This window comes from Ovis canadensis, chromosome 9 (genome assembly GCF_042477335.2).
Source record: "Ovis canadensis isolate MfBH-ARS-UI-01 breed Bighorn chromosome 9, ARS-UI_OviCan_v2, whole genome shotgun sequence".
Lineage (NCBI taxonomy): Eukaryota > Metazoa > Chordata > Mammalia > Artiodactyla > Bovidae > Ovis > Ovis canadensis.
The window spans coordinates 39,094,365-39,108,764 of NC_091253.1; the positions used below are offsets into that span (position 1 = coordinate 39,094,365).

The window sequence follows — 14,400 nt, forward strand, 5'->3', positions numbered from 1 at the left end:
GTAAAGAGTTTGCCTGCAAGGCAGGAGGCCTGAGTTCGATCCCTGGGTTGGGAAGATCCCCTGGAGAAGGAAATGGCAACCCACTCCAGTATTCTTGCCTGGAGAATCCCATGGATGGAGGAGCCTGGCGGGCTACAGTCCATAGCGTCGCAAAGAGTCAGACACGACTGAGCGACTTCACCTTCCCTTTCACAGGGATGGGGTAGTGAGGATGGGACAAACTGAGAGTAGCGTGGACACAGCTACTGCGTGCGCAAGAGCTAGCGGGAGCTGCCGCATGGCACCGAGAGCTCAGCTCCGTGCTCGCGATGACCTGGGGGTGGGGGTGGGGGTGGGGGTGGGGGTGGGGGTGGGGGTGGGGGTGGGGGTGGGGGTGGGGGTGGGGGTGGGGGTGGGGGAGGGGGCCCACAGGGAGGGGACATACGCAAATACATGGCTGACTCACTTCATTGCACAGCAGAAACTAATACACAGTTGTAAAACAATTATATTGCAAAAAAAGTAATAAATGCCTCTTCAAAAAAATGTAATTACTATTCTCTAAAAAAATAAATAAATAAAAGAACCTACCTTAAATCCATAAGCCACGCTAATATTTTCCCAGGTATTTCTAAGTGCTTTTATTTATACCAGATATTCTCTCTCCCTTTCTGGAGTAGATAAGTGTAAATGGACACGTGACTTAACCTCTCTATGACTCAGTTTTCCCATCTTAAAAAATGGAGCTAATAATAACCCATATACATGGAGTGATTACTACAATTAAAAGATGTAATATATATAAAGATTTAACTTAGCATATGGCAAAATTAAACGTCAACTCTTACTGTGAGTATGATTATCAGTAACATTTATTTCTTATTTTACAGAACGAGAACCTGAGATGCCCCAGCAAATCAGTGGCAGACCTGGGTCTAAATAAGAATCTTCTTTATCTGCTGTCTGGTCCTATCCAGATGACCACTTTGCCATTTCTCGGCTATACAGCAATTCTGGGTTTCATGATTACTTTTAGGGGGAAAAAAATTGGTAAAAAAAATACAAAACAAAGAAAATTGCAAGGAGCAACCAGCCATCTTAGTGAGATTTCACTTTCAGGGGACTTCATTTGTCTGGACTGTCACAAGTAATTGAAAACAGATGTGCAATGCCTGGGCATTTAGAGATTGGATAATAATAGAAAGACATAAAGAATCCCTGTTGTCACAGAAGCACAATGGGTGGGGAAAAAAACAGAGCTCGAGTTTCTATAGAATTTTATTCTCTTGCCTTCTAGCAACACTGCATCTGATTTCATTCTGTTTCTGCTGATTGTAACTGACTCTAGTAGAGAATAAACCAGTTAAGAATCTCAAGGCTTTGGAGTCAGACTGATCTGAATTAGAATATTTGTTTTCCCCAGTTTTGTGACATTAACCTTAATTTCTTCATCTAAAAATAGAAATAATTTCTACTGCATAGGGTTGCTCTATGGATTAAAAGAAATGTTGCATGTAGGAAAAGATAGATATCAAAGGGTATCTGTTCTTTAATAAAATGGCAAACCTGTACCGAGCATTTACTATGTGAAAACTGTGCTAGTCTCAGGGAGAAAGCATGAAGAAGCCATCATCTTGGTCCTTGCAGAGCTAGCGATCTATCCAAGGGAAAGAGGACCAGAATATATAGACAGAACTGTTAAGCACAGAATGTGTCATAGGGAAAGAACATAACAGAAGTTCAGAGAAGAGAAATATGCGTGAGAGCCAAACTAAGCAATAAAGATGTCACTACAGAGGTCAAGTTTGAATTGAGCACTGGTGGATGGGTAGAATTTTAACTGATGGAAAATTCACTGACCAAGGAGAAAGGAAAAGGCTATTACTTCTCTTTCACCCGCCTTTCTCCACCAATGCAGTACTGTTATCCTAGTAAAATAAATGTCAAAGGATCCATTAAAGGATATTAAAAATAATTGAAACCCTGATTCTGGAGTTTGAAGGGGGTAGGTGTCAAGGTGCAGTGTAGGGGGGAAGGAGATATTACAGTGAGTATGAGCATACAGATTTCATGCCTTCTTTTAAGAGTCAATCTCTGAGCTATCACCTTTTCTGACTTCCATCTCTCTCTGCCCCCCTACCCCACCCTTACACACATATACTGTGCATCCTGTCACAGCCCAGTAATAACAACTCAGGATCTTCCTGCCACCCAGGGAAGCACTAATTTGCTCTACTGATAGTAATAATCCTGAGTGGAAAAGGAAAGGATGGCATGAGGAATTATCATAAATAAGAAATGGACACAAATCAAAGGGTATCTAGCCCCAATTTTTGGCTTCCCCATATCCAGACTGTCTACTCTGGAAATTGTAGTCTGCTCTTGCTGTGACATGGGCTGGACTTGTGACTTGCACTGGCCAAAAGAATGCAGCAGAAGTGACTTTTGCCAGTTTCAAGCCTAGGTTCAAGAGATCTTGTGTATACTTCCATTCTTTCTTTCAAAACTCTGGCATTAGCCCCACTGGAAAAAGTTTGGGGGGAATTCCCTGGTGGTCCAGTGGTTAGGACTCCCCACTTTCCCTGCAGGGGGTGTGGGTTCAGTACCTGGTCAGGGAATTAATATCCCACAAACTGTGTGGCGAAAAAAAAAAAAAAAAAAGCAATGAGGATGCAATACTATAGTGAGAAAAGCCCCATAGCTCCAGGTAAAGAAATCCTAGGCCAGTGAACAACGGACCAACCCTCAAACTAAAATCAACAGAGCTGCCTAATGATGAGAGGAACACGAGTGATGTACTTATGACAACCTGGAACCAGTGAAAACTAACCAACTAACCCGTAGACTCATGAGCAATAACGAATTCTTACCTTAAGCCTTGGGGTTATTTGTTACACACCAACAGCTAACTGATAGAGCAGACTGGGTGCAGAAAGTCAGTTTGTTCTGACTTTTTGCTGGGTAGTAAAAGAACCACTTTCTCATTTGGGACAAACACAAAGCTAAGACATCTAGCATCTCGATGGCTTAAAGAACAGGTGAGGGACAGCTCCTGATTCTGTCTCCTGCTGCTGTTGTCATTCCTGAACAATGAGGGACATGAAGATTTAAAACTAGAAGCTGGTAGAGCCGGGGCCCTCGCCAGCACTGCACGCTGTCTTCCTGCCTCAGACCTTCAGCTCCTTGTAGACAGGGGCTGGTGTTACTCTCCCAGAGCCTGCAGGGTACCTGGCACAAGGGAGGTGCTCAGTAGGTGGAGGCTGATTGCCTGTGTCAACACTGTACCTTCTCTTTGGAGGAGATGAGGGGACAGGAGTGATGGAAGTGTTGTCATAAATCAAATCTCCTCCCAGGCCTTCCTGGTGAGAAGGTCCCTCCTGTGGTGTTTCCACTTCAGCTTGACCATCTAGAGAAGCAAACAAAGGGAAAAGTCTATTAAATCTGCCGCACCGTGGTGATCTGAGCCTCGACTCTGTGTCCAGGGCTATGCCAGTCACCACAGACACACAAGGAGACCAGAAGACAGTCCTTGACCTCATGGACCTTGACATTTTATTGGCAGAAAGGCCAGACACATGTTATGCATCTTCTGTTTCCAAAACAAAGGGTAGATTTGTATGCCTGGTGTTGTGGGGTTATGGCTTATGAATTTAAAGATGTGCTTTCAAGTCACAACCTGGCCACATTTAGACTTTAGACAACTAATTTATTCCCTCTCCATCTCATTAGCAAAATGTCATGTGCATAAAAATCACCTGTGAAGCTGTTAAAATGCAGATTCTGATTCAGTAGGTCCAGGGTAGGGCCCAAGACTCTGCATTTTTAAAAGCAAGGTCCCTGGTGAGGCCATTCCTGCTGTTCAAGGGCTAGTTTTGAGAAGCAAGGTGTCATAACCTGAATAATGTTCCCCAAAGAGAACAGATCCCGGTCCGTTTTCATAAATGTAATTTTATACTGAACCTCAATATACAACACAAGTCTGTTGACACCGAGCTGTTCTATGTGCCATGGGGTGGAATGCAGGGCAGTGACCTTCTCCCAGGCTCATCATCACCCTCTTCAGCAACCCCTGGAGCCATTTCGTAGAACCCTGGGCTCTATGGGAAACTGGTAAGCTTCTAAACCCCTTCCAGCTTTGATACATATTGATTCTCTGATTTGAATTAGTGAACCATCAGAAGACAGAATAACGCAGCCTGTGGTGCCACAGGAGCTCATGGACACGGACCTCATAGGTGTCCAGTAGTGAGAGAAAGGATGACTGAGCCCGTACTGCCTGCTCTGACTCTTCTGTCACTCGGGAAACAAAAGTCCAGCCTGCAGAGACCCTAGAGTAATGCCAGTACCCAATGTGCGACTTGAAGTGTGATGATAAACTTTATTGCTCCCCGTCTGGACCACAGGGCCTCAGGAATGAGGAGCAACTGTTACAGGGTCAGGTATCCAGCGAACATTCTTAGGAACCTTAACATGCCAGAATCTGGGCTATGTTAGATGTGCAAGATGGAGAAATTAGCAAAGTATGGACCCCTTTCTATGGGGGTTTATATGCAGGAGGGTGAGACCGCCCTGGAGGTGGGAAGGCAGTCAGCTGAAGCTTCATCCATAGCCAACATTCATTCACTCACTCACTCCCTCATCCATTTATTCACTCCCTCATCCATTCATTCACTGAAATACTGTGTCCTCTCCAATCAAGTAACCAAGCAGCATCCACTGTAACCTTCTTTAAAAAAAAAAAAAAAAAAAGATTATGTTTCTCTTTGGAAAACCCCTCTTTTGAAAAACTGCACTTAGAATATGTCTGAAGTCCACACAGGACTCTAATTCCCTACCTACCTGACTGCCATCTCCTCCTGGCCCACCTGCTCCTCTGGTCCCGCCCTGTTTGCTTTCTAGTTACTCACTCCCATCCCTTCTAACAAGCCGCCTCCTGCTTGGAGTTTTTCTTCACAGGCTGCTCCACCTGAGTTGCTCTCCCTGCCCTGGTGGGCTCCCACTCATCCTCGATGTTGTCACTTAAATATTTCCCCCCCAGGAAGCCCCTCTCGAACCACACTAAAAGAAATCCCCCAATAGACTCCACTTAAGCACATGGTCTGTTTTCTTTCCAGCGCTTTTCTCCCTTGTAATGCAGTTTCCTCATCAGGGCCCCCACGGGTAACAGATGGCCCAACCAGGACAGGATGTTCTGAGGACTTTTTACAAAGGTGTGGGTGTAGAAAAACCACAAAGGGTTGTAGAGCTATCTGGAGCTCACGGCAGCCAAGCTGCTACCACTTGGAGACCCTCCAGATGGGGAGAGAGAATAGTTACTAGAACCTGAGAAGAGAGGAGTTCAGGTCCCGTGGGCTTCCCTAGAAGGGGGGACGACCATCCTCCAGTTGGGGGACATGCCCTGACCTCCCTCTCCTCCTTCCCCCAGACCTCATGCTGGGGTGCACCACTGGGGAAGCAACCTGGGTCGTGCATCCAGTGGGGTCAGCCTCCTAGGACAGAGAACAGATGAACAAGGGTGGAGAATAGATCTGGAGGGACAAACGGAAGAGTCCCCCACAGGACTGTCCTCCCTCTAAACTATCCAGTGTCACCACTGTATACCCAGAATCTGGCACAACACCCGACACTTAGAAGACATGCCATTGATATTTGTTGAATGAATGATGATCGTGGAAGGTACCCGACAACTACTCACTGGGTAACTAATTAATGGGTATGTGCTTATGTTACAAGCTCAGTTGTGTCCCAGCTCTTTGAGACCCCATGGATTGCAGCCTGCCAGGCTCCTCTGTCCATGGGTTTTCGCAGGCAAGAATACTGGAGAGGGCAGCCGTTTCCTCCTCCAGGGGATCTTCTGACCCAGAGATCGGATCCACGTCTCTTATGTCTCCTCCACTGCCAGGCAGGTTCTTTACCACTGAGCCACCTGGAAGCCCTAATGATGGATGGGTCAAGGTAACTGGTATTTTACAAAATTAGGGCATAGCCGTTAGGTCTCAAAATACACAGATGTAAGAGCCATAGACTTTGAGAATCTCTAAACACTTCACTCAAAGGAGCCCTAACTTCCCCAGTCATGCCAAGAAGGAAAGACCAACTTGTGTTCAGTACCATAGACTCTGTTTTGTCAATCTGCAGGGTCAGGCCCTGGCCAGCAGGATGGAAACTATTTACTTTCCAGGAGAGGCCTGATTCCTCTTTGCCCTGTTTGCTTTGTGGGCTGAAGACTCGAATTAGAATGAGCCATGGGAGCCAGGTCCTCTGAAACACCGGTGGTCAGCTGCCCTAAATCTCCACCAGCTTATTCTTTCCCTGCTGCGCAGTCAGTGAGGGCTCCTTACTGGAGGCTGACCAGCGGGGGAGGAAAGCCTGACCTCTGGTGTGAGACGAACCCAGCCTCAGGAGCCAGTTTCTCCATCTATTGCTTGTGTAACCTTGAGCAAGCACTTCCCCTCTCTGAATCTCTTCTAAAACAGGGGCAAAAGAATCTACATTTCAGAGTCATGAATAATGTATGTCAAGTCAAAAGCAGAAGGGGCTTATTCAATGTGTCAGAGATATTATTTTTCATAAGGTCCTTGAAGAAAGGAACTGTTTGTTTTTCAACCTTGTACCTCCAGGACTACTGCAGGGTCCTACTTAGGGTGTAATTTCAAGGACATCAGGAAGGACCCTAGAGTCTTTTCCACCCACTCCCTGATACCTTCTATTTCACCCAATAGGCAAGTACTTCTCTTGAGCTTTAAACCTTGTCTCCACTTAAAATGCGATGCCTCTCCTGTCCCATCCAAGGATGACTTAATCATTATTATTATGAGCACTTCAGTATGATGAGTTCCCATATTTTTCTTTAGTAAGATTGGGTTTTACATGGGAGTGAGGAGTGGAGTTGGGGTTGGGGAAGGCAGAGATAAGGCACCTACAGGAGACAGCAGTGAAGGCAAATGGTGGATCCCTCCAAGGAGACAAGGAGGGTGAAAATAAAGCAGACCCATTTTGGTTTAGAAACAGTCCAGAAAGCTGGCTTTGAACTGGCTGTTGTCAGGGCCACCCAGCAGAAGTCTCCAGGCATCACCCTAGACCTGTCCACTGGAAGGAGTTGATCCTTATTGATTCAATACACTTGACCGTCTCCCTGATTTGAGGCCTGGCCTCCACCGCCATGGGTCACGTTGTAACTTGGGATTTTCTGCTTTTGGAAAAGGAAGTAGCCCATTCTAAGTGTAGAATATCCAAGAATCTGGATTTGCATCCCAATGCCGTTGCTTCCTGGCTCTGTGCCCACCCCCCACCTCAAGGCCGGCGTCAAGGGTCTGTGCAGCCCGCTGAGCCCTGTGATTAGAAGGATTTCACTGTCCTTGGCTTAATGCTCTGCAGTCACCATCCGTAAGTTCTTGACAATGGCTTTGCGTTTTGGTTTTTCCACTGAGCCCTGCAATCCTGCAGCTGGTCTTTTCCACACTTCAAGTCCTCTCACTGCATCTCTGCGACCTCATTTGTGAAACTGGGATGACCGCACTTTCTGGCAGGATGATGGAGGGGTTAAATGAGTCCATGGATGGAAAGCCTCCCCCAGAGCAGCTGCTGCCCTCCCACTGATTTTCATCATCTCACTTGCTTCTCCCCATGACCCCCACGGTCAGCTGAGCCCACACTCCAAACACTTATCAAAGGGAGAAGCTGGGACTTGGAGGTGCTGAGTGATTTATCCTGGGGCACAGAGCAAATCAGAGCAGAGCCCAGAGCCTGAGCTCTTCTGTCACCGCCTCCTTGTGGGGCGGGGAGGAGGGGGTGCCTTTCATGGCCCAGCAGGTGTCCACCCACCCACTTGGCTCAGCGACCAGATGACCCGGCACTGACGGGGATCGCTGTGGGTGCACACTTGGGGTTGGCAGGGTTTGAAGACCCAAACACAGTTCCCACTCACTCCCACAGAGAGTGAACCGCCTTCTCAGGCAAGTAGGGGTCAACTCTGGAGACCCGCAGGCCCCAGGGTAGTGGTCCCTCCCCAACTCCCAAAAGCCTCACCTTGGGCACCTTTGTTGGCTAGGATTAACCCCTTCTCTGCTTTATTCTTCTTCTTCTTCAGCTTTAGCCCAAACATCCCTTTTCTGGAAAAAAAAAAAAAAGGAAGAAAAACTAAAAAATACAGTAATAGTAACTTTGGCTCATTCAGACACGTTAAGAGAAAATAAACACACACACACACTGAGTTTTTCTGGAAGCTGACCATCCTCCTCATCCATCCTGGAAGGGCATTAAAAGACAAGTGTCAAGGGAATTTCTGGTGGTTCAGTGGTTAAGACTCAGCACTGTCACTGCTGGGGCCCAGTTTAGATCCTTGGGGGAACTAAGATCCAACAAGCTGTGCAGCACAACCAAAAAAATAAAACCCACAAGTGTCAGGATGACCCAACACACTCTCCAGATATGTCTGCTTTTGCAGAAACCATGAAATACCACCTGAACAGAAATCAAGAGATCCACCTAGAACCACAGTTAAAAGATAGCACTAGCTATTTTTACCTCCATTTCTCTTTTCTCACCTATGCCAGGCACTCAGAACAAATGATATCATTTAATCAACACAGCAACCCTCGCCTACCCATCTTACAGATAAACAACTAAGGCTCAGAGAGAGTAGATAATGTTTCCAAGGTCACACAGCCCCTAAGTATCAGAGCTACCCCTGGAGCTGGGTCTGCTTGATGTCAGAGCCCAGACTCTAACCACTGAGAAGCCTGAGCCTGCTGATTCCCCTAAGCAGAATAAAACACCCTTTCCACAGCCAAGCTCTCAGACCATTTCCAAGGGTAAGCAGCCCTGGGATTTATTGAGGTCACGCCACAGGTACACAGCTCAGCTGACATATGGTATATGCCCAGAATGTCAGCCACTATCATTATTATTATTATTAGCCAAGAGCAGGAATCCATTTGGGGGCCTCCTTCTCAACTCAGGGCTTTTCTGGTGGCTCAGCCAGTAAAGAATCTTCCCGCAATGAGGGAGACTCGGGTTCAATCCCTGGGTCAGGAAGATCCCCTGGAGAAGAGAATGGCTACCCACTCAATTATCCTTGCCTAAGAATTCCATGGAGAGAGGAGTCTGACAGACTACAGTCCACGGGGTCACAAAGAGTCAGACACAACTAAGTGACTAACACTTTCACTTTTCTCAGCCCAGGAAAGGGCTCAGTCTGCTCTCTACAGCTGATATCAGGGACATCCTGACTCTCTGCTGGCCTCCTGAGAGAACCCCTCTCTGGAGCTGCATGGAAGAGTGGCAAGTCAGAAAAAGTCCTAGCCTTGCATCGGGCAGGCTGATGGGGCAGCCCATAGAGGGGGGAAGAAGAGGAGCAGGGACAGAAGGGAGGAGAGAGCAGCAAAGCTCACACCCTTTCAAGGAGCATCTTGCAGTCCTGGAGCAATACAAGGACAGTGAAGGAACCGAGGAAGCTTTCCCTTTCGCTGACATATTTAGGACTCATGAGGGGGTGAACTGCAGTAGCCAAGTTTAGGGCCTCCACAGCCAGACTCCCTGGGTTCTAAACCCATCTCTGCCTCCTTGAACAGGTCACTTAACCTCTCTATACTCCTGGGTCCTCATGTGTAAATGAGATAACAGACGTAAAGCATTTAGCCCACTACCTGGAACATACTAGTTGCTCAGTAAATGTTAGTTATTCTCATTATTTGAAATGATAGAGTTAGGACCAATGAGAAGAAGCAACTAGGAGACAGATGTCCCCTCCATTCACTTATGTGCTTATTTATTCTTTTTCATCCTGCTTTGATCCAGATGAGGAATTAAGGAGCCTTCCTTGTTGGCGCTGTCTGAACAGTGAATGAACTGCATTGGGTGGGAGTGAGTTCCCTGTTCCTGGGTGTGTGCAAGCAGATACCTGAGAGCCACTAGTGAAGGATGCTGTAGGGAGGACAAACATCGAAAGTCAGTGGGGGAGGGGGACTGGCCTAAGGGACCTGGTTGGGGTGAGGGGGCGGTGAGCCTTCGAGACCCTGAAATACAGTAAAATGGAAACAGCAGGCTCCAGAACCACCCAGACATGGGTGGATTGGACAAGTCATGGCAATTCTTGGAGCCAGTTTCCCCCAGGATACAATGGAGATAAATAACAAGGTACATTCTTCACAGGATTGTTCTAAGAATAAAAAGGAGTAAGTAAGCAAAATACCTAGGACAGTGTCCAGGATATAAAGAGTATTGAAATGTACCCTTTTTCAAGGTAGTATTTTTCCCACTTTGATTTGCCATCAGCTGTGATAAGGACACCCTTTTACATCTCCCAGGAATCTTAGCTACACCAGGGAAATCTCTCTTTCCTGAAACTCTAGGAGAAAACTTCCAATAATAGTTTCACCTTTCCTGTTTTCAAAGGAGAGTTACCCAGCAGAGGTACCATGGCCAGCTCTTTCCAAACCCTGAATTGCCACTGTGGTCCCCAAGGGCTCACTGCCTGTGATCATTTCATGGAGGCAGAAGCAATGTTCCTGGGAACCTGGCCAGCGAGCTCTCAGATGATTTGAGTAGACTGAGCTATTTCCATTCGGTAACAGGAAGTTGCTACCAATAAATAAGAGGGCCTACCAGAGGGAGACTGAATACACCTTTAGGGAGCAGAAGTGTTCATCACGGATGGCCTCAGCATTCTGAACTCTCCCACAGGGCAGCTGGGGACTGAGGCATTGGGGCACACTTTAGGCTGCTATCGTGGGAATGGGAGGAGGGAGAGGTGTCCCACCTCTTAGAATAGGCAATCCATGTGGTAGAATTCACTGTTGTCTTATTTTAAATACATTGCCACAGTCTCCCCAACCTTGAGCAACCGCCAACCTGACAGAGCAGTCAACAGCCATTAACACTGAGACAAGACTCTCCACCAGAAAAAAAGATTACCACTCACTGATTGCTCAGCATCTTTTTTCAGCAATAAATTATTATTTTTAGCAATAAAGTATTTTTTAATTAAGGTACATGCACTCTTTAAGACATAATGCTTTTGCACACTACAGTATAGTATAAACACCCCCCAACCCCCAACCCCCCAACTTTGTTTTTTGGCTGCACCACGCAGCTGGCTGGATTTTATTTGCTTGACCAGGGATTGAATGCAGACTCTTGGAAGTGAGAGTCATGAGTCCTAACCACTGGATACCAGAGAATTCTCTGAACACCTTTTAGCTGCATTAGAAAACTGAAAAATCCATGCAGCTCATTTAATTATCATATCCAATTTAGGGCTTTCCTGGTGGCTCAGTGGTAAAGAATCTGCCTGAGACAGGCACCCCTACCCCTTAAAACCAAAAGCTCTTAACTCTGTTGTCTATTAGACACACCTAGGAGGTTTGAAATATGCCAACATCCGGAACCACCCTCAGAGATTTTTAATTGATTTGGGGGAAGAATCAGTTTTGAAAAGATCACAGCTCAGAACCCCTGCAGAGGAAGTCAGAACGCTTCTAGTAATGCCCAAGGAATTGACAACCCACTCTGCTTTCTGGAGGGGGGCTGATGTTTGTTTCACAAATACACAAGGTTGTTTGCCGGGAACCCTGAGTCAGTCCTCAAGGATACTCCAGCATGATGTCCGGTGTGAAAAGGCTTCTTGATGAAAGTTGATTTCTCCTCCTCAGCCACATGACATCCACAGTAGAGAGAGGACACAGCTTGCCAAACTAGAAAGATCGAGTCATTGGCAGATCAGGCAGCAGAGGGTAAACTGGAGACACAGAACCCAGCTCAGGCCCCAGCTTGACCCCACCTGTTAGCTCCAGAATCTGGGGCTGGATGCTTAACTCAGATGAGCTTGTTTCATTCACATATAACACAATATTTCTTATCTAACCACAGGGTGATGTTTAAAAAGGACACAATGCTTAGACAAAGCAAAATGTGCTATGAAATGAAGTGAAAGTTGCTCAGTCATGTCCAACTCTTTGTGACCCCATGAACTATAGAGTCCATGGAATTCTCTAGGCCAGAATACTGGAGCGGGTAGCCTTTCCCTTTTCCAAGGGATGTTCCCAATCCAGGGATTGTACCCAGGTCTCCAGCATTGCAGGCGGATTCTTTACCAGCGCTAAGGGAAGCCCAGAAATAAGGAATTGCGTAACCTATCCCTTCTCCAGTGGATCTTCCCGACCCAGGAATCGAACCAGGGTCTCCTGTATTGCAGGCGGATTCTTTACCAACTGAGCCATCAGGGAAGCCCCAAATGTGCTATAGATTATTATTATCTTCTTGATGACAAGAAAACATGCTACAATATTCCCCTGAGTTAAAAATTTTTTAAACATACTTTGACACTCACCATGTTCCATGAAATACCAGGTTATACACATTAGCTCTTTGGATCCCCAAAATATACCGTGCATGAGACAGATGCTATTATTACCCATTTTTACAAACAAGAGGTTGTCAGGGGCCTCGAGGGGTGGGATTCAGGGAGGGAGACTCAAGAGGAAGGGGATATATGTATGCATATAGTTGACGCATGTTGTAGTAGAGCAGAAACTGATACAACATTGTAAAGCAAGTATACTTCAATTTAAGAGATATATTTATAACACAAATAAAATTAAATTTTAAAAAAAAGGATGCCAGTGGTTTCCAGTCAATATATTGGGATCAGCCAGTAACTCAGGAAGAATTGCCTGGTAAGTCTTCAAGGCAGCTGCCATCACCCACCCACCTCCAGTGTGCCAAGGTTTCCATCACGGGAACCCCACCACGTACACTTCTAAAAAAGGATGCGAGTCTCTGGCTTAGGGTCTATTGAATCTCCCCCAAGGGCCACCCAAAGATAAGTCAAGAGATGCACAGAAATGTCTGTACCCACCTGGTCTCCTCAGGGTGAAAGCTACCATGACTCCGATATCTGTGTCCAAACAAAGAGAGCATTAAACAGTGTGTGTGTGTAACACGCTTCTGCTCATCTGTTCAAGGTGGTGTCTCTCCACGCGGACCCCAGGGCTCACGCAGGCAGGGAGGCAGCCAGCGCAGTGCACAGAAAGAGGAGCCAGGCAACTGGGGTTCGGGTCTCATCTATGTCACTTTCTGACTATGTCTCTGGGGCCGGCCATGGGACTTTGAGCTCCAGGCTCCTCTTCTGCAGGAAGTGGCAATAAAGTTCACTTTGCTTTTCTCATGGGGGTGCTGTGTGTGTGACCTCCTCGAGCCCTCATGCTGCACTGTTAAAAGTTCTACAGATAACTACTTTACAGTCATGTCCACAGCTCAGGGGAGCCGGGATTAGGAAATGGCTCACAACCATGGTCTCTATGTGGTTTTCCACTCGTCACCAGATCCCTCTTCTAGAATCATCTTTTCTACCTTCAGTGCAGAATAGAAGCAGCTCAGGCCAAGGCCAAACACTAAGTTAATTGCATCAATGGGTGTGACCAGTCCAGGCCCTTCTCACTCTTCTTCCCATCTAAGAGGACTCAGGTCCTCTGCACCTCACCCTCCAAACACAATCATAACATCCAGTGTAGAAAAAATTATTTTTTGATTTGTGAGTTTCTATATATGACAACCATTGAAAATGTTTTCAAATATATATAGATTTGAAAAATATACTACATTTAATATATTAATGTTTGACAAATTTCCTTTATCAAAGAATGGATTTGCAGGTAATCAGGTCGATCTTAAAAAACAAAACAAAATCAAGCTTCATCGCCATTTTGAGGTTATCATAGAGCCTTGAGTAAGTTTCTAGCTGCCTGTTGGAAATACCTTCTTGGGTACATGCTCTCTGTATACTCATCTTACTTCTAAGACTGGCATAGATTTATTAAAGGCAAGCCAGCAAACACAGAAATAGCTATAATGTGGGTTTTGACAGAAGACTGTGAAAATATAAATTCACATGACATCCTGCCTTGTCGAGACTGAAACTTTTCTTCCCCTCTCTCTATGATCTGCCCATTGCTATTCTCCTGATCATATCCTATTTGTTCAGAGCAATGATGATCAATTTCAGTGGTACATCAGGTTCTTGTTGAAGAGCCTTCTAAAACTCTTTCACACACTGTGGTCAGATCCCATCCCAGAAAGCCTGATTTCATTGGTCAGAGTGGGGCCAAGGCACAGTATTCTTTTAAGTCCCCCAGGTGATTCTGAAGTGCAGCAGGGTTTCAAACTCCTATGGCTAAGTTATCAGTGCCGATGAGCTGTGTTCTCAGAGACAAGGTTTGTCTTTTTTAAGGAAGTTCAAAGGTAATTTTTTAACCAGCAAGAACAATACCATTTAGGAAATTCTGGGTACTTAGTAAATTTATTTGGGTAGGCTGGGTGAATTTCATTGTCCAACCTCAACTCCTCTTCCACTCAAACTTCACCCCAACAATTAGCCCATAGAATTGATCATCTTCTCTAATTCTGCACGGGATCAGCTCAGTC

At 46.0% G+C, this 14,400-nt stretch overlaps 1 protein-coding gene across 2 annotated transcripts in view; it reads right to left on the reverse strand.

Moving 5' to 3' along the window:
- The window catches only part of FER1L6 (fer-1 like family member 6), a 173,116-nt gene that overhangs the window by 124,331 nt on the left and 34,385 nt on the right, over nt 1–14,400 (reverse strand). For both annotated transcript variants that reach the window (XR_011258974.1, XM_069599920.1), the window contains exons 2-3: nt 8,008–8,090; nt 3,265–3,385 (exon numbers count right to left, since the gene is read on the reverse strand). Coding sequence is in view for 1 of the 2 variants with exons in the window: in XM_069599920.1 (XP_069456021.1) it covers nt 3,265–3,385; nt 8,008–8,090 (204 nt within the window). In the remaining variant the exon portion in view is untranslated. The remainder of the gene's footprint in view (nt 1–3,264; nt 3,386–8,007; nt 8,091–14,400) is intronic.